This window comes from Mus caroli, unplaced genomic scaffold (assembly GCF_978045245.1).
Source record: "Mus caroli unplaced genomic scaffold, Mus_caroli_1 scaffold_13, whole genome shotgun sequence".
Lineage (NCBI taxonomy): Eukaryota > Metazoa > Chordata > Mammalia > Rodentia > Muridae > Mus > Mus caroli.
This window is the reverse complement of record NW_028227268.1, coordinates 39,392,857-39,419,101: the sequence shown is the minus strand read 5'-3', so window position 1 is coordinate 39,419,101 and position 26,245 is coordinate 39,392,857. Positions and strand designations below refer to the sequence as shown.

The 26,245-nt window shown below is 42.0% G+C and overlaps 2 protein-coding genes across 2 annotated transcripts; both read left to right on the top strand.

Annotated features, from left to right (window-relative positions):
- The first annotated feature begins 1,948 nt into the window (after positions 1-1,948).
- Positions 1,949-10,464, top strand: LOC147001440 (schlafen family member 2-like). Its single transcript, XM_085829257.1, is given in 4 exon segments — positions 1,949-2,071; positions 6,056-6,075; positions 6,142-7,160; positions 9,296-10,464. Coding segments are annotated over 4 exon segments (1,794 nt in total). The 3' UTR covers positions 9,928-10,464.
- A 1,519-nt stretch (positions 10,465-11,983) lies between these two features.
- Positions 11,984-25,692, top strand: LOC147001439 (schlafen family member 2-like). Its single transcript, XM_085829256.1, has 4 exons — positions 11,984-12,043; positions 15,760-15,938; positions 23,001-24,049; positions 25,061-25,692. Exons 1-4 carry the CDS (start codon positions 11,990-11,992, stop codon positions 25,690-25,692), a joined length of 1,914 nt encoding a protein of 637 aa, XP_085685382.1. The 5' UTR covers positions 11,984-11,989.
- The last annotated feature ends 553 nt before the right edge of the window (positions 25,693-26,245 follow it).

Genomic DNA, 26,245 nt, shown 5'->3' with positions numbered 1-26,245 from the left:
CTAGCTGTCAGCTTTGCCATTCTTCATGTACTTCTGTGGGCCTGGGTACCAGAGGTTTTCCCTGGAGATCTCTGTCCAGACTAGGTGGGAAGGTTCCAGCGAAGGGAAGTGAGTGCAGGCAGGGAGACAAAATCTCTGCCATGCCATCCAGGTCGCTGGGTAACTCTGAGCCTCTCTGAACTGAGTCAGGACAGGCTAGACCTATGAAAAGCTGACAATCCAGTGAGGAGTACAGTAGGACCTCAGATGGCTCTCCAGGAGATAAGATCTCTTCCCAAGTGTTACATACAGCTCTTGGAACAAAAGACTCAGACGAAGGAATAGTTCTCACATACTTTTAATTCCCTGAATGGATTTATTTTTTTAAATACTTATTTCTTTATTATATATAAGTACACTGTAGCTGTCTTCAGACACTACAGAAGAGACTGTCAAATCTCATTACAGATGGTTGTGAGCAACCATGCGGTTGCTGGGATTTGAACTCAGGACCTTTGGAAGAGCAGTCGGTGCTCTTAAACACTGAGCCATCTCACCAGCCCCCCCCCAATGGATTTATATACAGTTCTGGGTGTGAATCAGGGTTCGACAGCAGGCACATCTCATTGACTTGGACTGAGACTTTGGGGAAAATCTTATTTGCATGTGGGAAGGCTTGATGCTGTTCCTATGTGGCTGATAGCCACGCCTCTCCTGTGGGGGCTGTGGGACAGTAACTTTGACAGGAGCCAGGAGTCCAGGAGACATGGTCAAACACCTGCCATCCCATGTAGGTGAATTATCACCACCGGGTCCCAGGGTTCAAGATCTAGCCTCGACTAAAAACCAGGCTGTCTGCGCGTAGCCCCTTGCCCCACACACTCCCTTCTAAAATGTTCCTCAAACTTTACAGTGCAGATCATCTTGATATTCTATTTGAGAAAAAGCAATTATTCTCGGCACTTTGAGCAGTGATAAATCTGTATTGTTTTGACCACTTGTCTTAGTTAGGGTTTCATTGCTCTGAAGAGACACCATGACCAAGGTGACTCTTGTAAACGATAGCATTTAACTGGAATGGCTAACTGTTTCAGAGATTCAGTCCTTCTCCTAATGGTGGGAGCATGGCAACATCCATGCAGACATGGTACTGGAAGAACTGAGAGTTCTAGACTCTTCATTCAAAGGCAGCCAGAAGGAGACTCTCTTCCACATTTTATGTGGCCTGAGCTTAGGTGGAGACCTCAAAGCCCAACCCCACAGTGACACACTTCCTCCATCAAGGCCATACCTCTTAATAGTGCCACTCCAAATGTCCAGGCCCTCTAGCATATGAATCTATAGGGGGCTAAACCTATTCAAACCACTATACCACAGCTGCAAGAAAATCTTATTGCTATAATTTCCAGCCCTAATAAGCCTATATAAAAAGCACATAATGAAGTCATTGTACTTACCCACCATAAGCCTAGATTGGGGTAATCTACCACTCTGCTAACTTTTCCCCACCAATTAGACCCCTTGCTACTTGAGGTTTCTCCTGGCCATGTGGTTCTGGTCCATCATGACTTCCTCCTCTTCTTCAGTCCTCTTTCATTCCCCTCCCCTCTTCTTCTCTCACTACCTGCACCCACTCTCAATCTCCAAGTCCCACCTTTCCCTTCCTCTGCCCAATCAGAGGCTCCGCCCATTATTGACCAGTTAAAATGGGGAGAAGTTTCACATGAGATCACCTGAGTGATGCATTGCTAGTCTGGGGCAACACCTTGAGGAAGCAGCATAGCATCAGAATACAAACGGCTATGAAAAGACCAGTGAAACCTGGAAGCTCACAGAGCATAAAAAAGAATTGAAGAAAACATACAGAGCCCAACACTGTGTCGACCGGTGTTATGAAGACTAACACACTAATTGTTTCTGTCCACAGAATCTGAAGATAGAAAGAGTTGAGAAGGTATTTGAAGAAAAGATGGATGGAAACACCCCACAGTTGGTGAAAGATATGAATACACAGACATCCACACAGCCCTCTGTTCAACTCAAGTGCCCAGGAAATATTCTTCAGGATGGACAGCATGACAAGCCAGGAAGTGTGAAAGATTTTCAGTATGTAAATTGATTTTTTTTTTTGTCATACTTAGAAGAACAATGCTCAAATATGGCTTCATAAGATCAGGGAAAATGTCCTGAGAGAATGAAAAGAGAAAATCTAGGTTCCAGAACATAGAAGCAACACCAGGAGAGAGATTTAGATTAGAGAACACCTTCATTAAAGAAAGAGAATGCTGCTGGGCGTGGTGGCGCACGCCTTTAATCCCAGCACTCGGTAGGCAGAGGCAGGCAGATTTCTGAGTTCCAGGCCAGCCTGGTCTATAAAGTGAGTTCCAGGACAGCCAGGGCTGTAAAGAGAAACCCTATCTTGAAAACAAAACAAACAAACAAACAAACAAACAAACAAACGAAAGGAAGGAAGAAAGAAAGAAAGAAAGAAAGAAAGAAAGAAAGAAAGAAAGAAAGAAAGAAAGAAAGAAAGAAAGAGAAAGAGAATGCTTTCCTGCAAATGGAAGCTGTAACATAGTGTTTTTTACCCGTCCTCTCAGTTCACAGAAATAATAACTCTGAGACTTCTTATTTATGATGTTTCTTAATTCAAAACAATTACATCAGGATTATATACAGTCATTACAATAAATTTGAATATTTACAAAATGTGCAAGTTACTGTATTCAGTTCAAAATTGTCCCAACAGTCCCTGTCTTAGTTGGGCTTTACTACTGTGAAGAGATTCCATGGCCAAGGCATCTCTTATAAGAGCAAACATTTTATTGGGGCTCGCTTCCAGGTTCAGAGGTTCAGTCCACTGTCATCATGGTGAGAAGAAAGGCAGGCATGGTGCTGGAGGAGCTTAGAGATCTATCTTGATCCAAAGGCAGCCAAGAGAGGACTCTTCTGCACTATGTGGACCTTGAGCACTAGGAGCCCTCAAAGCCCACCTACACAGTGACACACTTCCTCTAACAAGGACACATCAATACAGACAAAGACACACCTCCTAATAGTGCCACTTCCAACTGGACACAGGGTCCCTCAGTATCTTGCATGCAGACATGCACACTCTCCTGCAATTTTGGGAACACAAATTAACATAATGCAAGCAGAATTATATGAATCCCACTATATTTACCACTTTTTGTCCACTTAAAAAGGTTCTTTCTCTCATATATAAATTGAACACAATTATAACAATTATTCAAATTATAATGTAATTGTATATGATATGATATACATGACAACATCCAGTTTATCATATGTGGCATTTAAATAAATTTCTCCATCATCTATCCTAACTTAAAGAGTTTACAATTCTATACCTGAAACATGTTTTGATTTTAACTTGGATTAACATCTGAAAACCATCCTTTCAAATCTAGATAATCATCCTGAATGTTAAACAACTTAAGTTTGTTATGAGACTATAACTAAACAACCCCATCAGAGATCCAAGACTGAATTAAATATTACCTGAATATAGAGGAAGCACAAAAACATAGCTTCTAAATCTTAAACAATTTGTAGAGACAGATGACTGCCTGGACAGTCCCCTATATTCCTCATAATGTTGGAGCATCTGTCTTCAGGCTCCTGGCTTCTAACCATCTGAATGACATTAAGTGAAGCAGGAATTATGAAGAACTAGCTTACCTGGTCTTAGCAGAGCTAATCTGTAGACTATCCTGCATCATGTGTCTTTTCCTGGATAGTATTTTTTGTCCTGCAGATGATTCTTGCCCAGTGGCTACCTTGCCACAATTGGAGCAGCTCCATATGGAGGTAGTGATGATCAGTACGTTCTTTGAAGTGTGAAGGGGATACTGTCAGGAATAGACATGGTTCCTAGTCAAAAAATCTATTAATAATGTAATGATTTTAAATGCCATATTCTGTGGATCTCTGATGCTTTGAAGACTATCTGTCTACATATTATATCTGAAGTGTTAAATCTTGACTACTCTTAGCTATTAATATTTGAATGATATTGAAAACATTTTAGTATAATTAAGTCTAATATTACTATGAGTTTACTATCTGGCCTTTAACTTGCTTTACTTATTCATCCTAAACAGTTTGTAACAGCAGCTATTAGAAGGACTGGGTCTAAGCCTTGAATTCTTAAATGAGTTGCATTGGAACAATGGCGATCTAAGAGTAACAAAATTCATTTTAAAATTGGTATCAATATACAAAAATTTATACCGATGACAACCTTAAACCTGTATCAATATATTAATTCCGTGCTAAGGTAAGAAAATATAATTTTAATTCTTCATCAAAATGTAAAGATTTCTATCAATGTATGATTATGGCAATAAAATGTTTTCTTTAAGAGTAAATTTAGTAATCCTTTCCCATTTATCTAATTTCCTCTAAAATTACTCTATCCCCCTTTCTTTCTTTTAACCCCCTTACCTTTACCTCAGAAAGAAAGGACAGGGAAGAGGAGAGGAAAGATAGAAATCCCCAAGACTAAGCTCTCTATTTAGTTTCCTCCTCGTCAAAAATTATGACCATTTTCAAATTATCTCTTATAATTACAACCTACTTATAATTTATAAAATATCCATAACCAGACACTCAAAACCAAGGGATAAGGATGATGAGTCTCCATAGCAACTTCCTGCTGAAAGGGGGTGGGGAAGGAGTGATCTTTCCTCTCCCTCTCCTTCTCCAGGCATGGCAGATCTCCTTCCTCCCTCCTTCCTCAGTCCCTTCCCCAGGAATCTAAAAGTCCTGCCTCTGTCTGCCATGCCCAGTCATTGGCTGCCAGTACCTTTATTTAACAATCAAAGCAGAGTGGGGGCAGGGTCCCTCGGTGTCTTGCACGGGGACATGTGTATTCTTGGGCAATTTGGGGGACACAAATGAACATAATACAAGTAGCATTAGCCCAAACCCACTACAAGGAGCTTTTCTCAGCAGGTATCCCATGGCTTTGACATTTCTAACATCTCAATATTATCACAAGATCTTTACAAGTTCTGGATTGTAGTTGAAAGGAAAAGTCCAAATGGAAACAATAACCGTGTCATAATAACACCTAGCATGGTGTAGCTACCCCTTATTCAACTGCAGAAGCATAAACAATAACCTTATCTCTATGGGAGCCTGGCATGAGTTCACCATTTGCTTAATTGCATTTAATATCCTCGGGAACAGAATTTAGCCCCATTCTAGTTCCAGGTCACCCTTTAATATTTGACCCAGACATGTTGCATTTTTCCTCTCTAAGATAACTGTGCTTGATAGACAATGTATTTCATGGGAATAAACAAGAAGACAAAGTCAATGCAATAATCGGAATCTCATCTCATCCTCTAGCAGACTCTTCAAAAAAGTTAAAAAATCAGCAACATTCTTCACCAAAATATCATAAGAATGATCTCTAGACAACATAGTCAATTTCTGCTCCTCTGAAACATCTTCAGCCAGGACCCCAGAATTCAAATCACTTTCAACACCAATGTATTCCATATTTCTACTAATATGGCCCATTAATCCTAAATTAAAGCATTCCATTGCTTTCCCAACACAAAGTTCCAAAATCCACATTCCCTCCAAACAAAACCTTGGTCAGGCCTATCACAGATATTACATCTCTGATATCAACTTCTGTCTTATTTTGAGGTTTTTATTGCTGTCAAGAGACACTGCAACTGAGGTAACCCTTATGAAGGACATCTAATTGGACTTGGCTTACAGTTTCAGAGGTTCTGTCCATTACTATGATAGTGAAAAGATAGCAGCATGCAGACAGACATGATCCTGGAGGCCAATAGTACTACATTTTAATCCTAAGGCAACCAGGATGGGACTCCCTTCTGCCCTAAACAGAGCTTGAACACTAGGAGTCCTCTAAGACCATCTACCCAGTAACACACTTCCTCCAACAAGGACACACCTTTTCTAATAAGGCCACACCTCCTACAAGTGACACTTTCCATTGGCCAAGGATATTCAAAGTACCACAGTCCCTAAACAAATGTCACATCTGACCTTCATACTTGCTCATCCAGAGCAGCTGAGATGGTTGTGTTCTATGTGTGGTAAAGCAGAGCTGCCTCTAACTATGTAGGTCCTTCTGAAATGACTCTGTGTGTCTTCCAGTGAAGGACTTCATCTGAGAAACAGATACAGAAATTGGAAAACGAACATCATTGTTGATCAGGAGACAGACTATGCTGAACTGGTTCTGTTTATTGGAGAAATCACACTTGGAGAGAAAAATAGGAATTCAATGAAAGATATTCAACTGAGAAGAAAAGAAGCCAAAAGTATATTACTGACTGTGTGTACCCTGCTGAATTCTGGAGGGGGCGTGGTCAAGGCTCACATTAAAAATCAAAACTACAGCTTCACCAGAGATGGAATGGGACTGGATTTGGTATATTCCTTACCCAGTATCGTGCACCTTCCTCATGACTATCTAGACTTCATGCAGCACAAAGACTACTTTTTCATTTTTGTGAAACCATGGAAGCCGAATCAGAGAGGTCCGGGGATCACCACCTGGAAAACGAACTTGTATATAAGAATCTTCTCATTCTCAGTTGAACTCAAAGCAGTGGTTGCATTGCAGTTCCTCAAATCCAGAACAAGTTCTGGAAAAATCATCTGTAATGAACCACTTAAAGAACGTCTTACCTTATTTAACAGAGACTGGCTTGCCTATGGGGAGACATTCTGTTTCACGAAATCCACACATGCTGAAGTAAAATTGACTCCTAAGGAAAAGATTTTAGAGATTCTCCCTCAAACTGTTTCTGCATTTGCAAACACTGAAGGGGGATATTTGTTCATTGGCTTGGATGGCAAAACCAAGCAAATTATTGGTTTTGAAGCAGAGAAGAGTGATCTTGTGCTTCTAGAGAGTGAAATAGGAAGGTGCATCCAACAGCTGCCTGTCACTCACTTCTGTGGGGAGAAGGAGAACATAAAATACACCTGTAAATTCATCGAAGTACACAAATCCGGAGCTGTGTGTGCATATGTGTGTGCGCTCAGAGTGGAGAGATTCTGCTGTGCAGTGTTCGCTGCAGAGCCCCAGTCCTGGTACGTGGAAGGTGGCTGTGTGAAGAGGTTTACCCCAGAGGAATGGGTGAAGCACCTGATGGATGGCAGAGCAGGTAAAGGAACAGAGATTAATAATCAACTGATGTTGGGCTGAGGGGGTTGGAAGATTGCTTTCTGGGCTTGGGCAACCTGAAAACTCCTCACATACCAACAGCTAATTTACCCATCTCTGGTTCCCTATCAAAAGTTTATTCATTGCTTTCAATAAAGCTGTGAGCTTTTCCCTTCACAATAGCTAGCTCTGATACAGCCTGCTTCTTTAGTAGCTGGAACTAGAGCAAGAACATGGAGGAACCAGGCTTCATTATCCCTTCAAGGTTCTTGTCAAGTGCCACAGCAGGTTAAGCTGACATCACTGCCAAGTCTCAGGCCAGGGGGAAATGTAGCCCTACTGTTTGCAGCAGAACAGTGAGAGTGTTCACCTGGCCAGGCCTCATGGCAGGCCGGTTTCCATCAGAGCTGAGCAGCACAGCCTGGCATGGACACTGCCCTTCCTGTACACTGATCTTCACACATCCACGTCCAGTTCTTCTTGTTTGTCTTCAGACCATTTCTAGCTTGCTTGTCCCAGTCTCTTGTACAATAGGGCTTCTGTAACTTACACTCAGGCACCCCTGCCCTGATCTCAGTTCTCTGATTTCATTCTGGTTTTAAGACACTGGAGCCTCATGTGAACTCACCACAGAACCTTACAGTCTCTGAAAATGCATGCTTCTCACACCCTCCACAAACCCTTTCCTGACCAGCCTTCCTGCCTTCCAGATATAGCTGCTTTTAACATAAACCAAAACTGCTGACATTTCTTAGTTGGAAGAATGCTTGCCTAGCATGCAAGAACCTCTGACTTCAATACCCTGTACTCTATAAAACCCTAATACTAGGCATGGTTGTACACTTGTGATTTAAAATCTTTGGAGGGATATGTAGGTGGATCAGAAATTTACAGTCACTCTTGGCCACATAGTGACTTGGGGGCCAGCCTGGGCTGTACGAGACCATATTTCAAGTTAAGAAACAAATAAACACAAAGTAAAATGTACCCATCTACTTATTAATACATTAAACTACTCTTAGCAGCCTCTCTACAGCTATGTTTTATTGAGGGAAGTGGAATGCAGTTCAGTATCATCAAACTCTAATTTGGTCGTTTCCTTTTGTCCTTATAATCTGACTTCTGTTTCTATTTGGAACACAGGGTTCAATTGAGACTTTGATTGTGCTTTGCAAAACTTATTGGATTTATGAGAAATTTAAAATTACCTTTCTCTTCTCATGCATTTCTAAGCAATAGAAACACACACTTCAATCAAGCAGACTGACACACCGTCCCTTTAGCTGCTTTCCTTATGGCAATCCTGATGCTGCTCAACAGAGTGCTCACCTTCCAGGTAGTTTCACTGTGGCTGCCTAGATTGGTTGCTGTGACTTAGGTTCCAGCCTTCTTGCTCAACTGGGCTCTGTGGTGAAAGATGTCTCCAGGCTCCTGCACTGGGAGTGTTACTTGTTATCAAGTCCCTTGAGTTACTTGATACACACACACACACACACACACACAAACAAACATGATAGCACCTGGCAACATGTTACAATTTCAGGATAGGGAGGCAAATAAAAGAAATTTCTTCTGTAATTTTAACCTGTCAGGTAGAAGATGAAAGTGTTGCTTCAAATTCCTTTACTGGATACAAGGCTTTGAAGAACTATATGCTACCTTATGGCTGGGACTGCCAGTCTGTGTTCACCAGGAAAGCCTACCAGCCCTTGTGGTCCTCTCTGAGGTGTCCTCTCCCCATCCCTGGAGCTCTGGCAATGCACTCTTCTCCCTGCTTTGCTCTGTGGAGCCTCCCCATTTCTCCATGCTTTTCTCCTGTTTCATCACCTGACTGTTCTGTCCTCAACATTAGTCTGTCCTTTGCTACCTGACATTTCACATCCGTGGAGTTCCTCAGAGCAAGCCTCTGAGACTGTGAGTGTTCAGCTGCTTCCATGGCTCCCTCTTTGGCCATTTGAGTGTCCAAGTCCCCCTTGCATCTACCTCCTTCCAGTTCTTGAATCAGTGTTTGGTATCTTGTGTTCACCTTCTCCGTTGGGCTGCAAAGTGTGGGACTTACAAACTGCTTGGTGATGTGTCACACACAACATTCCGGGCATTTTACTTTTATAATTTGTTCTTTCTTTTCTTGTCTAGAGATGCCTGGAAAGTTGATACGCTCTCCAGAAGCCCTCTGCATGGAACCATTCTCACTACATGAAGGCTATGAGCACTTAGTCCGGACAGAATTGGGCTCACTGCGTAAAGGAACACTGGTTATCTCTAAGAGCTGGGCTTTGGTTCTGGGTTTGCAAGAGAAGCAGGAAGTTATCTGGGATGTGCTTCATATTTCCCAGGGCGGTCTCCTAACCCTGTATGTCTTTGTCCAGGGAGATGAGAACCTGGAAGGCAACAGCAGTCTTCTGGGGGAACTAGGTGCCGAGTTAAAGGGCTATTATAAACAAATTGCCCTAACATTAAAGCAGACGTTGTTAAACCATTGTGGTTACACTGCGAAAACAGGTATTAGAGTAAAGATAACATACTTGGGTCATAAGACAATGTGTCTTTATGACTCAAGCGCGAAAATACGTTACCCCCAAAAATATTATCTGACGACCAAGGCAGTAAAGTACTTAGAAAAAGCTCTCGCTGAAATCTTAGGAAGTTATGAGTCTTTCTACAGTTTACCCAGGAGAAACTGGGATTCTTCTATGTCTGTGTTTTAAAATGTGGGCAGTTATATAGTTTCCGTTTTGAGAAATGTCTTAACTCATATTCGAATCTGACGAGACATAAAAAAAAATGGAGGATGGCACAATGATATTTCACAGTATGTAGGTGATAATGCTCTACAAATCTTTCTACAGTTTACCCAGGTAAAACTGTAGTGATCATTTTATGTCTGCATTTTTAAAGGCATGCAACTATATAGTTTACTTTTCGAGAAATATCTTAACTCTTTTTCGAGTCTGTCTTGACACATTCTGTCTTAAAGGAAAACATTGTATCTCTTGTATGTAAGACAGTCTACAGGCAGGTCTTAGGCCATGCTGGCAGTTTCTATGGGGCTACAACATGGCATCTACTTTTTCTATTTGTATGACCATTTCCGATAAAGTATTGATAACAGGATATTCAGATGTTTATATTGTTCGTTTAGGATTTGACATGTATTTTAATATGTTCATATCATCATGTTGTTTGTGCTGTAGATAATACCTATAAAGTTATTTACAGCATTGAGTTTACATGTAAGTATTACGCATTAATTGAAATATTGGTATTTCCTTTGTAAAGGAAGAAATGTCGTTATTGTAAATCTATGTTTGTGAAGGATAAAATTTCTCAACATTTAGTCCTTAGCAGCTATTGTGCATACAGTGGTAACCTGTTGTGACTTTTGATGGAGTTCATCAAAAGACTGGTTGCCCGTCATGACAGTTCTGATGTTGGGGGCTATGAGTTGGGTGTTCACAGACCCATCATCCTTAGCCATGTTCTGTTCTGATCTATTTCTTTATCAATACAATTTATCTTTCAATTATACTTCATTTTTTCCTGTACTCTGTTCTCAAATCTGTTTTTTTATGAATACAGTTCTTCTGCTTGTTTCGTTCTCCATTATTAACTGGGAAGTTATACATAAAAAATTTGGATAGCAAAGGTTCTGCCATTTTAATATTTCTAAAATAAATTATCTTAACAAAACATCATCAAATTCTCTTAAAGAATTCTTATTGTTTTCCCAGGATAATTTTTTTCTGGCTTTGGGGTTTTAGTTGTTTTGAATAATTGCGATTGTGGTTTTCAGACTTGTGGCCTAGACCTTTGAAGACCAAGGAAGTGAGAAGACACATTATCATAGCTGCATGAGCACCTCGTGACACCTGTCACAGTAGCTGGACTAGAGATGACCCTGCCATTCTGCCTCCACACAACAGCCACTGGGGCTGAGACACAGAAGAAACATTTGTTGGCAGAGGTGACATCAGTGTGAAGTCATGAGAGTAGTGGGGCACATCATGTACGACCTAGGAAGTTGTTGCACTCTCAAGGCTGCTGGAACTCATGGGAGGATCATTGGCAGAGAGTTTCAACAAAAGCAGCAGCTGCCTGCCTAATGTCAGCCTCTTTGGGTGTCAGGTCAGGAACTGGATTAACATAGGAAAGTCAGAAGGAGGAAGCCAAGTAAAGGATGACTGTAACAGTGTGGGGCAAGGACCTGGCTAGGGACATGGACTGAGAAAGAGCAATGGAGTCCAAGTGATAACATGCTTGGCGGAGAGTCAGGTTTTCAGGTCAACAGGACAAACCTTGGAGAAAGACTTAAGAGTGGGAGCCGGTGAAGTGATGGCTCAGTGGATGGAGGCAGCTGCCACCTTGCCTGAGGAGCTCTAGCCCCAGGGATCTCTGTGCAGGAGAGAGAGAAAACTGACTCAAGCCCGTTGTCTTCTGACCTCCTCATGGTGGTGTAGCTGTGAACACACAGCCCCACAACTGCATACAGATACATTTAAGCACTGCTAATTTTTTATAATGCTACATTTTAGGGACTGAAGCAAGTGTCCCACAGAGGTTTACCCAGTCTGACTAGGAGAATGTAATGGACAGGAGTCTGTTTCAGAGGCATCCTTGCATAATCCCTAGAGTGCCAGGCATCCTGGGGAATTCTCAGCTTAGCTGTGCAGCTAGACGTTGGAACACTGATGACTGTGCAAGGTCCTTAGCCACTCTGATTTCTGCCTCCCACCCTCACCGGAGCTGGGCAGGAAGTTGAAGACAGAACTTCCTGGGGAGGGACTCTGGAAAAAGAAAGTAAAGGCGCCAAAAATGCCTGGGGACTCGGAGATGAAAGACGGACCTGAACGTGAGCAGAGACGCAGAGCTGGCCACACATGGAAGGTAATGCCAGGACTAATCGGGATGAACTAGAAAGTTGGTTGGGAATCTGCCCAGCTATAGGCTTAAGCTTTAAAATACCTAAAAGCCTCTGTGTCATCATTTGTACTGCTTCTGGGTCAGAAAGTCCTGCTATACAACTGAAATCACACCAAGAGCCTCTTTAGAAGAAACTGACCAGTGCGGGAGAAACAATATCCTCAGATCATGGAGAGCAAGAGAAGGAAACACAGAAAATAACCATGAGGCCTGAGTGATGTTTAGAATGTATGTGAGCTTTGACACATTCTTCCTGCAACCACTCCTATAATTAGTCACTCTCCCTGAAGGCTATCTGGAAAGGACAAGGCGACCAGCATGTGGTTTTAGTTTCTGCCACAATGCTCACATGAGTCCCTTCTGTATCGCCAGGCTGACCCTCCCTTCCTCCACATCCAGGCTAACTTTAAAATCCAACCTGAAGGTTTTAAAAATCCAATTATAAGTTAGCCTATATATTAGATGGGGGGGGGGGTGATGGAAGGAAACTTCATATTAAAAGCCCTGTATAAAATGCACTCTTTAGTGCATTGAGTTTGGTCAAGAGTTTTCGTGGCTTCCCCCAAGTGATCTGGTTGGTAAGTAAAGATGCCCACAGTCAATGCCTGGGCAGGGCAGACAGAGGGGGGACTTTTAGGATTTTCCTGCCAAGAAGCAAGAGGAAAGGAGCAGAGTTCAGCCATGCCAGAAGAGGTGGAGGAGATCTGCCATGCCAGAAGAGGTGGAGGACAGGAACCATGCCAGAAGAGGTGGAGGAGAGGAGCCACGATGCCTGAGCAGGTGTGGGACAGACAGTATAGCTGCCATTTAGGAATCAGTTGGTTTGAGATTAATCCTTTCTTTCAAAACTGTCTGTTCCATCTTTTCTCTGATCTTGTGTCCTGTGGAGACACCCACCAAGCTCCTCATCCCTCCCAGGGACTGCAGGGACTACAGGGACTACAGGGACTGCAGGGACTGCAGGGACTGCAGGGACTGCAGGGACTGGACACTGCAAGCGCACAACACTGGAGAGGACCACAAACTGCTTCCAGGACAGTTTCATCCCCCCTTTCCTCTTGGGGAAAATTCCCATTTTTTTTTTGCTCTGTCACTAGGTCTGAGACGTTCTGTTTTTCCTTCTCTGGTATCCTTGTCTCCCATGTGCTTCCACCTCCACCCATAATCTTTTTCACCTTACATCCATTCTCCACACTTCTTATATAATGGAATACAGGGGGAAGAAAAACAAACACACAAACACTAAAACAGAAAGCTCCTTCTGGCCGCAAAGTGGGGGATATCCAAGCAGAAGAAGCCACAATAAATCTGCTGGTATCTTGAAAAAGAATATCCATCCCTTTGTCCCTTGCCATTTCCTATTGTCTTAGTCAGGGTTTCTATTCCTGCACAAACATCATGACCAAGAAGCAAGTTGGGGGAGGAAAGGGTTTATTCAGCTTACACTCCATACTGCTGTTCATCACCAAAGGAAGTCAGGACTGGAACTCAAGCAGGTCAGAAAGCAGGAGCTGATGCAGAGGCCATGGAGGGATGTTCTTTGCTGGCTTGCCTCCCCTGCCTTGCTCAGCCTGCTCTCTTATAGAACCAAGACTACCAGCCCAGAGATGGTTCCACCCACAAGGGGCCTTTCCCCCTTGATCACTAATTGGGAAAATGCCTTACAGTTGGATCTCATGGAGGCATTTCCTCAACTGAAGCTCCTTTTTCTGTGATAATTCCAGCTGTGTCAAGTTGACACAAAACTAGCCAGTACACCTATTAAGCCTCTAAAATAAAATTTCCCATTCTGCCCCGCCTCACATTGTGCACAAGTTGTAGTAAGACTTTTAGCTACTTTGTGGGTTCTTCTTTCTTCCACCCTTCACCCCCTTTCTTCAAACCCTTTTACCCCCTAATACTATCTAAGAGAAAAAAAGGAGAGAGGGGAAAGGAGATGATATTATTGTTAGACTACTTCCTGGTGAATAGTGGCATTGAGTTCCTTGGTGCAAGTTTGATTTTTTGCTTTCAGGATATCTAATTTCCTGTTGCTGTTGTTGTTGTTGTTGTTGTCACCATCATTGTTGTTTCTTCTTTGGGCAAGATTACTTCAGAAAGCACAGCCAACAGAAACTACCAACAATGATCAACACCAACCAACAGTAGTCTTGCCTCTCACAGTCCTAGCATTTATACATCCTCTGAAGAGTTCCAAGGTTCCAAATGTCATAAGACCACAGAAATAGCTGCAACTGACAAGCCATGCTTCTGATACAGCATAAAATTAATCATACTCAGCTCATATGGACAATCTGATGTAGCACCTTCCCATACCTGGGATTAAAATGAGACTATATTCTTACAATGTTCCTGTGTTTTTTCAGCCACCAAACCCAGACACTATTGCATATTCCAGCAAGATTTTGCTGAAAGGACCCTGGGTTTTTTTTAAAGAAACCAAAATTCTCACTTCAGCCAGGTCATACAGAGAACCAAACCTAAGTCCTCTGGAAGGACAGAAAGTTCTCTTAACCACAGATCCATTTCTCAAGCTTCTACCTGTCAGCTCTGACATTCTTCATGCCCTCCCTTCTAAAATGTTCCTCAGACTTTACAGGGTACGTTACTTTGATATTCCTTTTAAGGAAAGCACTTTGAGCTGTGATAATTCCCTTTATTGCTACTGTCCACTGTCTTAGGGGTTCATTGCTGTGAAGAGACAACATGACCAAGGCAACTCCTGTAAAGGACAACATTTAACTGGAGTAGTAACTGTTTCAGAGGTTCAGTCCTTATCCTAATGGTGGGAGCATGGCAACATCCATGCAGACATGGTACTGGAAGAACTGAGAGTTCTAGACTCTTCATTCAAAAGCAGCCAGAAGGAGACTCTCTTCCACATTGTATGTGGCCTGAGCACAGGTGGAGACCTCAACGCCCAACCCCACAGTGACACACTTCCTCCATCAAGGACATACCTCTTAATAGTGCCACTCCAAATGCCCAAGCCCTCGAACATATGAATCAATAGGGAGCAAACCCTGTTCAAACCACTACATCACAGCATAGGGAAGCTTTTGTTGCTGTAATTTGAAATAATACTTTAGTTGTTTATTTATTTTGTATGTATCAGTTTTTCCTGCATAAATTTCTATGCATCAACATGAGTCACCATTTGGGAAATGAACTTGGGTTCTCTGGAAGAACAGTCAATGCTCTTAACTACTAAGACATCTCTCCAACCCCATGAAAATTATTTTTCTTGGCAGTCCTTCCATGCCTTTATAAGGATTCTTCAGATATCATACCTCACTGTCCAAGTGTGGGAAGCAGAGCTCCTCTTTCTGTAGTCTGTCATGTCAAACAGGGAAGGAGAAGTCTTACTGCAAGATGGAGTATCCCTGCCTGAGATTCTGAGGGCTAGTCTAACTATAAATAGACATCAATATTGTCATTTTTAAGATTAAGTGAATTCATTAACTATCACAGAAGGAATCAACAACATATATAAGACTGCACTAATTAAATTTAAAATAAGTATTTGGAACAGTCCAATGCCAAACTTGCTAGGCAGAAAAACAAATCAGTTAAATTGAAGAAAATACCAATGAAACCCTGAAGCTCACAGAGCATTAAAAACATCCAACTGTGTGGACCATTGTCATGAAGACTAACACACTAATTGTTTCTGTCCACAGAATCTGAAGTTAGAAAGAGCTGAGAAGGTATTTGAAGAAAAGATGGTTAGAAACACCCCAGAGTTGGTGGAAGATGTAAATCCACAGATATTCACAGAGCCCTGTGTTCAACTCAGGTTTCCAGGAATTATTCTTCAGGATGGACAGCATGACAAGCCAGGAAGTTTGGAATATTCCCAGTATGTAAATTGATTGGGGTTTTTTTGGGGGGTCATAATTAGAAGAACATGTTCAAATATGGCTTAATAAGATCAGGAAAAATTGTCCTGAGAGAATGAAAAGAGAAAATCAGGGTTCCAGAACATAGAAGGGACACCAGGAGAGAGATTTACAATGGAGAGCACCTACATTAAAGAGGGAGAAGGGCTGTGTTTTACTTCCTGGAGAATGCTTTCCTGCAAATGTAAAGCTGTAACTTTGTGTTTCTCTACCCATCCTCTCTGTTCACAGAAATAATAATTCTGAGACTTCTTACTTATGTTTCTTAATTCAAAACAATCACATCAGGATTATATACAGTCATTACAATAAATTTGAATATTAACAAAGTACACAAGTTACTGTAGTCATTCAAAATTGTTCCAACAGTCCCTGTCTTAGATGGGTTTAACTACTGTGAAGAGACTCCATGGCCAAGGCATCTCTTTTTTTTTTTTTTTTTTTTTTAATATTTTTATTACATATTTTCCTCAATTACATTTCCAATACTATCCCAAAAGTCCCCCATAGCGCCCCCCACTTCCCTACCCACCCATTCCCATTCTTTTGGCCCTGGCATTCCCCTATATTGGGGCATATAAAGTTTGCAAGTCCAATGGGCCTCTCTTTCCATTGATGGCCGACTAGGCCATCTTTCGATACATATGCAGCTAGAGACAAGAGCTCCAGGGTTCTGGTTAGTACATCATGTTGTTCCAAAAATAGGGTTGCAGATCCCTTTAGCTCCTTGGGTACTTTCTCTAGCTTCTCCATTGGGAGCCCTGTGATACATCCAATAGCTGACTGTGAACATCCACTCCTGTGTTTGCTAGGCCCCGGCATCGTCTCACAAGAGACAGCTATATTTGGGTCCTTTCAGCAAGATCTTACTAGTGTATGCAATGGTGTCAGCGTTTAGAAGCTGATTATGGGACGGATCCCTGGATACAACAGTCTCTAAATGGTCCATCCTTTCATCACAGCTACGAACTTTGTCTCTGTAACTCCTTCCCTGGGTGTTTTGTTCCCAATTCTAAGAAGGTGCACAATGTCCACACTTTGGTCTTCATTCTTCTTGAGTTTCATGCGTTTATCAAATTGTATCTTATATCTTGGGTATCCTAAGTTTTGGGCTAATATCCACTTATCAATGAATACATATTGTGTGAGTTCTTTTGTGATTGTGTTACTTCACTCAAGATGATGCCCTCCAGGTCCATCCATTTGGCTAGGAATTTCATAAATTCATTCTTTTTAATAGCTGAGTAGTACTCCATTGTGTAAATGTACCATAATTTCTGTATCCATTCCTCTGTTGAGGGACATCTGGGTTCTTTCCAGCTTCTGGCTATTATAAATAGGGCTGCTATGAACATAGTGGAGCATGTGTCCTTTTTACCGGTTGGGACATCTTCTGGATATATGCCCAGGAGAGGTATTACTGGATCCTCCGGTAGTACTATGTCCAATTTTCTGAGGAACCGCCAGACTGATTTCCAGAGTGGTTGTACAAGCTTGCAATCCCACCAACAATGGAGGAGTGTTCCACTTTCTCCACATCCTCGCCAGCATCTGCTGTCACCTGAATTTTTGATCTTAGCCATTCTGACTGGTGTGAGGTGGAATCTCAGGGTTGTTTTGATTTGCATTTCCCTGATGATTAAGGATGTTGAACATTTTTTCAGGTGCTTCTCTGCCATTCGGTATTCCTCAGGTGAGAATTCTTTGTTCAGTTCTGAGCCCCATTTTTAATGGGGTTATTTGACTTTCTGGAGTCCACCTTCTTGAGTTCTTTATATATATTGGATATTAGTCCCTTATCTGATTTAGGATAGGTGAAGATCCTTTCCCAATCTGTTGGTGGTTTTTTTGTCTTATTGATGGTGTCTTTAGCCTTGCAGAAGCTTTGTAGTTTCATGAGGTCCCACTTGTCAATTCTCGATCTTACAGCACAAGCCATTACTGTTCTATTCAGGAATTTTTCCCCTGTGCCCATATCTTCAAGGCTTTTCCCCACTTTCTCCTCTATAAGTTTCAGTGTCTCTGGTTTTATGTGAAGTTCCTTGATCCACTTAGACTTGACCTTAGTACAAGGAGATAGGAATGGATCGATTCGCATTCTTCTACATGTTAACAACCAGTTGTGCCAGCACCATTTGTTGAAAATGCTGTCTTTCTTCCACTGGATGTTTTTAGCTCCCTTGTCGAAGATCAAGTGACCATAGGTGTGTGGATTCATTTCTGGGTCTTCAATTCTATTCCATTGGTCTATTTGTCTGTCACTATACCAGTACCATGCAGTTTTTATCACAATTGCTCTGTAGTAGAGCTTTAGGTCCGGCATGGTGATTCCACCAGAGGTTCTTTTATCCTTGAGGAGAGTTTTTGCTATCCTAGGTTTTTTGTTATTCCAGATGAATTTGCAGATTGCACTTTCTAATTCGTTGAAGAATTGATTTGGAATTTTGATGGGGATTGCATTGAATCTGTAGATTGCTTTTGGCAAGATAGCCATTTTTACAATGTTGATCCTGCCAATCCATGAGCATGGAAGATCTCCAAGGCATCTCTTATAAAAGCAAACATTTAATTGGGGCTGGCTTCCAATTTCAGAGGTTCAGTCCACTGTCATCATGGTGGGAAGAAAGGCAAGCATGGTGCTGGAGGAGCTTAGAATTCTACACCTTAATCCAAAGGCAGCCAAGAGAGGACTTTCTTCTGAACTGGGTCGAGCTTAAGCACTAAGAGTACTCAAAGCCCACCTACACAGTGACACACTTCCTCCAACAAGGACACGTCTATTCAAACAAAGACGCACCTCCTAATAGTGCCACTTCCCTTAGGCCAAACATATTCAAACCACTACATTCCACTCCCTGGCCTCCATAGCATTTTTAAACACATAAGGTTTGGGAGACCATAACTAGCCATAGCATAATGCAAAATATGTTTTGTGCAACTTTAAAAGTCTCCACAGTCTATCACACTCTCAACAATGTTTAATAGTCCAAAGTTCAAAGTCTCTTTGACCCAGTGGGGCAGCACTCTTGGGGCTGCTCTTCCCTGCTCGACATGGTGGCTATGTCCTCTGTCCTCCATCTTCTCAAGAGTGGCCTTTCCTCTCCCTCTCCTTTTCTAGGCATGGTAGACTATTCATGGAACCTCTTAACTGTAATCACCTATAAAAATCAAAAGGCAGATCACATACATGCAACATCACAGAATATACATTATTATCCCAAAAGATAATAGTAAAGAAATGTTGGACCAAATGAAGACAAAAAATTAACCACCTGGGCAAATTGCAACCTCTGCATTTCTGTCTGATGTCCAACTCCTTTCAACTTTGTTGATTTCAAGAAACTTCTTTCTCTAGGGCTGGTTCCATTCCATAGTAGCACCTGGAGCAAGCAGTTCCCAATTAAGAACTCAAATTATTCCCTGCAGTTGGTGTGTGTTCCTCACTACCCACCCCATGTTCTGGGTTCCTGAACGAAAGAAACACACATTTAGCCTTTATATTTGATAAGCCTTAAACAACTCAATGGCTGGACCACTTCCTAGCCTCCACATGGCTCATCCACCTCCCTCTGATATTCTTGACTTACTACTCACTAAATCCTATATTCCATCTTTGACCCAGTGGGGCAGCACTCTTGGGACTGCTCTTCCCTGCTCGACATGGTGGCTATGTCCTCTGTCCTCCATCTTCTCAAGAGTGGCCTTTCCTCTCCCTCTCCTTTTCTAGGCATGGTAGATCTCCTTCCTTCCTCCTTCCTCCTTCCTCAGTCATTTGCCTAGGAATCCTAAAATTCCTGCCTCTGTCTGCCCTGCACAGCCACTGGCTGCCAGGAACTTTATTTACTAATCAAAACCTACTGGGCACAGGGTCCCTCAGTATCTTGCATACAAATGTACTTGCCTCAGACTTGCCTCCTGGCAGAAGATGAAGGCCCGAAACAGGAAGGTCCCAGAAGCTGTTAGCTTCTCTAGTCCACTATCTCACCTATGCAGACTAGTCTCAGTGGGATCCAGGAACCAAGATGGCTCCCGCAGATGCTCTGGCAACTCCCTCCCAGGCCGGTCAGACACCTCTCCTCTGGCAGGGATGGTGCCCGGATGTCTGGAGCCCGAAACGGGGTCTGCCTCAGAAGCTCTGTGGCTCCCGCCTGTCCCAGAAGCTGTTAGCTTCTGTAGTCCACACTCTCACTTGCGCAGACTAGTCTCGGTGGGATCTGGGAACCAAGATGGCTAGTGCAGATGCTCCCCTGAATTATGTTTTGATTTTAACTTGGATTACCATCTAAAAACCATCCTTTCAAATCTAGATAATTTTCCTGATTGTTAAACAACTTAAGTTTGTTTTGAGACTATAACTAGTCTTCAACCCCATCAGAGATCCAAGACTGAATCAAATATTACCTGAATATAGAGGAAGCACAAAAACATAGCTTCTAAATCTTAAACAATTTGTAGAGACAGATGACTGCCTGGACAGTCCCCTATATTCCTCATAATGTTGGAGCATCTGTCTTCAGGCTCCTGGCCTCTAACCATCTGAATGACCTTAAGTGAAGCAGGAATTATGAAGAACTAGCTTACCTGGCATTAGCAGAGCAAAGCTGCAGACTATCCTTCATCATGTGTCCTTTCCTACACATAAATTTTTTGTCTGCAGATGATTCTTGCCCAGTGGCTACCTTGCCACAATTGGAGCAGCTCCATAAGGAGGTAATGATGATCAGTACGTTCTTTGAAGTGTGAAGGGGATACCGTCAGGAGTAGACATGGTTCCTAGTCAAAAGATCTATTAATAATGAAATGATTTTAAATGCCATATTCTGTGGATCTCTGATGTTTTGAAGACTATCTGCCTACATAGCATATCTGAACTATTAAAACTTGACTACTCTTATCTATTTACATTTGAATAATATTGAAAACATTTTATTAAACTTAAGTCTAATATTAATATGAGTTTACTATCTGGTCCTTAACTTGCTTTACTTATTCATCCTAAACAGTTTGTAATAGTAGCTATTAAAATTACTAGGTCTAAGCATGGTATTCATAAATGATTTGTGTAGGTACAATGCCTAAGAGTAACAAAATTAATTTTCAGATTTGTATCAATATAAAAAATTACACCAATAACAGCCTTAAACCTGTATCAATATATTAATTTGTACCAATGTAAGAAAATATAACTTTAATTCTTCATCAAAATGTAAAAATTTCTACTCATGCATGACTATGGCAATGAAATGTTTAAGAGTCAATTCAGTAATCCTTTCCATTTATCTAATTTCTTCTACAATTTCTCTATCCCCTTTTTTCCTTTCAACCTCCTTCCCCTTACCTAAGAAAGGCTAGAGAAGAGGAAAGGAACGACAGAAATCCCCAAGCCTAAGCTCTCTATTTAGTTTCCTCCCTGTTCAAAATTTTGACCATTTTCAAAATATCCTTTAAAATCACAACCTACTTATAATTTATAAAATAACCATAACCAGACACTCAAAACCAAGGGATAGGGATGATGAGTCTCCATAGCATCTTCCTGCTGAATAGGGATGAAGGAGTGACCTTTCCTCTCCCTCTCCTTCTCCAGGCATGGCAGATCTCCTTCCTCCCTCCTTCCTCAGTCTCTTGCCCAGGAATCATAAAAGTCCTGCCTCTGTCTGCCATGCCCAGTCATTGGCTGCCAGTATCTTTATTTACCAATCAAAGCAAAATGGGAGCAGTGACCCTTGGTGTCTTGTATGGGGACATATGTATTCTTGGGCAATTTGGGGAACACAAATAGCATAATACAAGTAGGATTAACCCAAACGTACTACAAGGAGCTTTCCTCAGCAGGTATCCCATGGCTTTGGCATTTTTAACATCTTAATATTTTCACAAGATTTTTTACAAGTTCTGAATTGTAGTTGAAATGAAAAGTCCAAATGAAAATAATAGCCATGTCATAATAACACCTAACATGGTGTAACTACCACTTATTCAACTGCAAAAGCATAAACAATAACCTTATATCTATGGGAGCCTGCCATGAGTTCACCATTTGCTTAATTGCATTTAATATCCTTGGGAACAGAATTTAGCCCCATTCTAGTTCCAGGTCACCCTTTAATATTTGACCCAGACATGTTGCATTTTTTCCTCTCTAAGATAACTGTGCTTGATAGACAATGTACTTCATGGGAATAAACAAGAAGACAAAGTCAATGCAATAATCAGAATCTCATCTCATCCTCTAGCAGACTCTTCAAAAAGTTAAAAAATCAGCAACATTCTTCACCAAAACATCATAAGAATGATCTCTAGACAACATAGTCAATTTCTGCTCCTCTGAAACATCTTCAGCCAGGACCCCAGAATTCAAATCACTTTCAACACCAATGTATTCCATATTTCTACTAATATGGCCCATTAATCCTAAATTAAAGCATTCCATTGCTTTCCCAACACAAAGTTCCAAAATCCACATTCCCTCCAAACAAAACCTTGGTCAGGCCTATCACAGCTATAGTCAGTCTCTGATATCAACTTCTGTCTTATTTTGAGGTTTTATTGCTGTCAAGAGACACTGCAACTGAGGTAACCCTTATGAAGGACATCTAATTGGACTTGGCTTACAGTTTCAGAGGTTCAGTTCATTACTATGATAGTGAAAAGATAGCAGCACGCAGACAGACAGGATCCTGGAGGCCAATAGTACTACATTTTAATCCTAAGGCAACCAGAATGGGACTCCCTTCTGCCCTAAACAGAGCTTGAACACTAGGAGCCCTCTAAGACCATCTACCCAGTAACACACTTCCTCCAACAAGGACACACCTTTTCCAATAAAGCCACCCCTCCTACAAGTGCCACTTTCCATGGACCAAGGATATTCAAACTGCCACAGTCCCTAAACAAATGTCACATCTGACCTTCATACTTGCTCATCCAGAGTAGCTGAGATGGTTGTGTTCTATGTGTGGTAAAGCAGAGCTGCCTCTAACTATGTACGTCCTTCTGAAATGACTCTGTGTGTCTTCCAGGAAAGGATTTCATCTGGGAAACAGAGGCAGTGATTGGAAAACAAACATCACTGTTGATCAGAGCACAGACTATGCTGAACTGGTTCTGCCTGTAGAAGAAATCACACTTGGAGAGAAAAATAGGAATTCAATGAAAGATAGTCAAATGAAAAGAACAGAAGTCAAAAGTATATTACAGGTTTTGGGTGCCCTGCTGAATTCTGGAGGGGGTGTGGCCAAGGCTCACATTAAAAATCAAAACTACAGCTTCACCAGAGATGGAATAGGACTGGATTTGGTAAATCCCTTGCCTGGTATCGTGCACCTTCCTCATGACTATCTAGACTTCATGCAGCACAAAGACTACTTTTTCATTTTTGTGAAACCATGGAAGCCGAATCAGAGAGGTCCGGGGATCGCCACCTGGAAAACCAACTTGTACATAAGAATCTTCTCACTCTCAGTTGAACTGAAAGCAGCGGATGCAGTGCAGTTCCTCAAATCCCCGCCAAGTTCACCTGGTAAAACAGTCTGTAATGAAACACTAAATGAATGTCTTACCTTGTTTAACAGAGACTGGCTTGCCTATGGGGAGACATTCTGTTTCACGAAATCCACACATGCTGAGGTAAAATTGACTCCTAAGGAAAAGATTTCTCCTAAGGAAAAGATTTTAGAGTTCCTCCCTCAAACTGTTTCTGCATTTGCAAACACTGAAGGGGGATATTTGTTCATTGGCTTGGATGGCAAAAACCAGCAAATTATTGGTTTTAAAGCAGAGAAGAGCGATCTCGTGCTTCTAGAGAGTGAAATAGAAAAGTGCATCCAACAGCTGCCTGTCACTCACTTCTGTGGGGAGAAGGAGAAGATAAAATACACATGCAAATTCATCGAAGTACACAAATCCGGAGCTGTGTGTGCATATGTGTGTGCGCTTAGAGTGGAGAGATTCTGCTGTGCAGTGTTCGCTGCAGAGCCTGAGTCCTGGCACGTGGAAGGTGGCTGTGTGAAGAGGTTTAGTACAGAGGAATGGGTGAATCGCCATATGGATCATATGGATGCCACAGCAGGTAGAGGGACGGAGATTAATAATCAGTTTACATTGGGCTAAGGGGGTTGGAAGATTACTTTCTGGGCTTGGGCAACCTGAAAACTCCTCACATACCAACAGCTAATTTACCCATCTCTGGTTCCCTATCAAAAGTTTATTCATTGCTTTCAATAAAACTGAACTTTTCCCTTCACAATGGCTAGCTCTGATACAGCCTGCTTCTCCAGTAGCTGGAACTAGAACAAGAACATGGAGGAACCAGGCCTCATATTCCCTTCAAGGTTCTTGTCAAGTGCCACAGGAGGTTAAGCTGACATCACTGCCAAGTCTCAGGCCAGGGGGAAATGCAGCCCTACTGTTTGCAGCAGAACAGTGAGAGTGTTGGCCTGGCTTGGCCTCATGGCAGGCTCTTTTCCATCAGAGCTGAGCAGCACAGCCTTGCCTGGACACTGCCCTTCCTGTACACTGATCTTCATACATCCATGTCCAGTTCTTCTTGTTTGTCTTCAGACCATTTCTAGCTTGCTTGTCCCGTTCTCTTATACAATAGGGCTTCTGTAACTTACACCCAGGTACCCCTGCCCTGATCTCAGTTCTCTGATTTCATTCTGGTTTTAAGACACTGGAGCCTCATGTGAACTCACTCCAGTGTGCTCTGTTCCCTGCTTTGCTCTGTGGAGCCTCCCCATTTCTCCATGCTTTTCTCCTGTTTCATCACCTGACTGTTCTGTCCTCAACATTAGTCTGTCCTTTGCTCCCCTGATTCTTCTCATCTGTGGAGTTCCCCAGAGCAAGCCTCTGAGACTGTGAGTGTTCAGCTGCTTCCATGGCTCCCTCTTTGGCCATTTGAGTGTCCAAGTCCCCCTTGCATCTACCTCCTTCCCATTCATGAATCAGTGTTTGGTATCTTGTGTTCACCTTCTCCATTGGGCTGCAAAGTGTGGAATTTACAAACTGCTTGGTGATGTGTCACACATGACATTCCGGACATTTTATATTTATAATTTGTTATGTTTCTTTTCTTGTCTAGTGATGCCTGGAAAGGTGATACGCTCTCCAGAAGCCCTCTGCATGAAACCATTCTCACTACATGAAGGCTATGAGCACTTAGTCCGGACAGAATTGGGCTCACTGCGTAAAGGAACACTGGTTATCTCTAAGAGCTGGGCTTTCAATCTGGGTTTGCAAGAGAAGCAGGAAGTTATCTGGGATGTGCTTCATATTTCCCAGGGCAGTCTCCTAACCCTGTATGTCTTTGTCCAGGGAGATGAGAACCTGGAAGGCAACAGCAGTCTTCTGGGGGAACTAGGTGCCGAGTTAAAGGGCTATTATAAACAAATTGCCCTAACATTAAAGCAGACGTTGTTAAACCATTGTGGTTACACTGCGAAAACAGGTATTAGAGTAAAGATAACATACTTGGGTCATAAGATAATGAGTCTTTATGACTCAAGCGCGAAAATACGTTACCCCCAAAACTATTATCTGTCAGCCAAGGCAGTAAAGGACTTAGAAAAAGCTCTTGCTGAAATCTTAGGAAGTTATGAGTCTTTCTACAGTTTACCCAGGAGAAACTGGGATTCTTCTATGTCTCCGTTTTTAAATGTGGGCAGTTATATAGTTTCCATTTCGAGAAATGTCTTAACTCATATTCGAATCTGACGAGACATAAAAAAACAAATGGAGGATGGCACAATGATGTTTCACAGTATGTAGGTGATAATGCTCTCCAAATCTATAAAAAACAACAACAGGAAAATGTGACTTTGAGCTTCAGAGAAATGGAAACCAAGTTCTGGAGAAGGGATTGGCCATTGGAGATGTCAATGACAAACTATAGCATTAATAATGTGTCCCTAAGCCATGCATGTGACCCAGGCCTTTGATTCTGGCACCTAGAAGGAGGCAGGTCATCCTGGTCTATATAAAGAGCTACAGGACAGCAAGAGTTTTGCAGTGAGAGTCTCTCTCAAAATTTAATAATTAATTGGATAATTAATTAATACATGTCTCTCCTTATCTGCATAGCCACTCCTTGATGATAAAATGCACGGTGCCTTTAATATATGGGAGAAATTCTTCCTAGAGAAGTCAGTAAAGAAAATGTTGAAATAGGTGATATGATATAGAAACGTTTTTGTCACCGGTTTGTGTCTTAGTCAGGGTTTCTATTCCTGAACAAAACATCATGACCAAGAAGCAAGTAGAGGAGGAA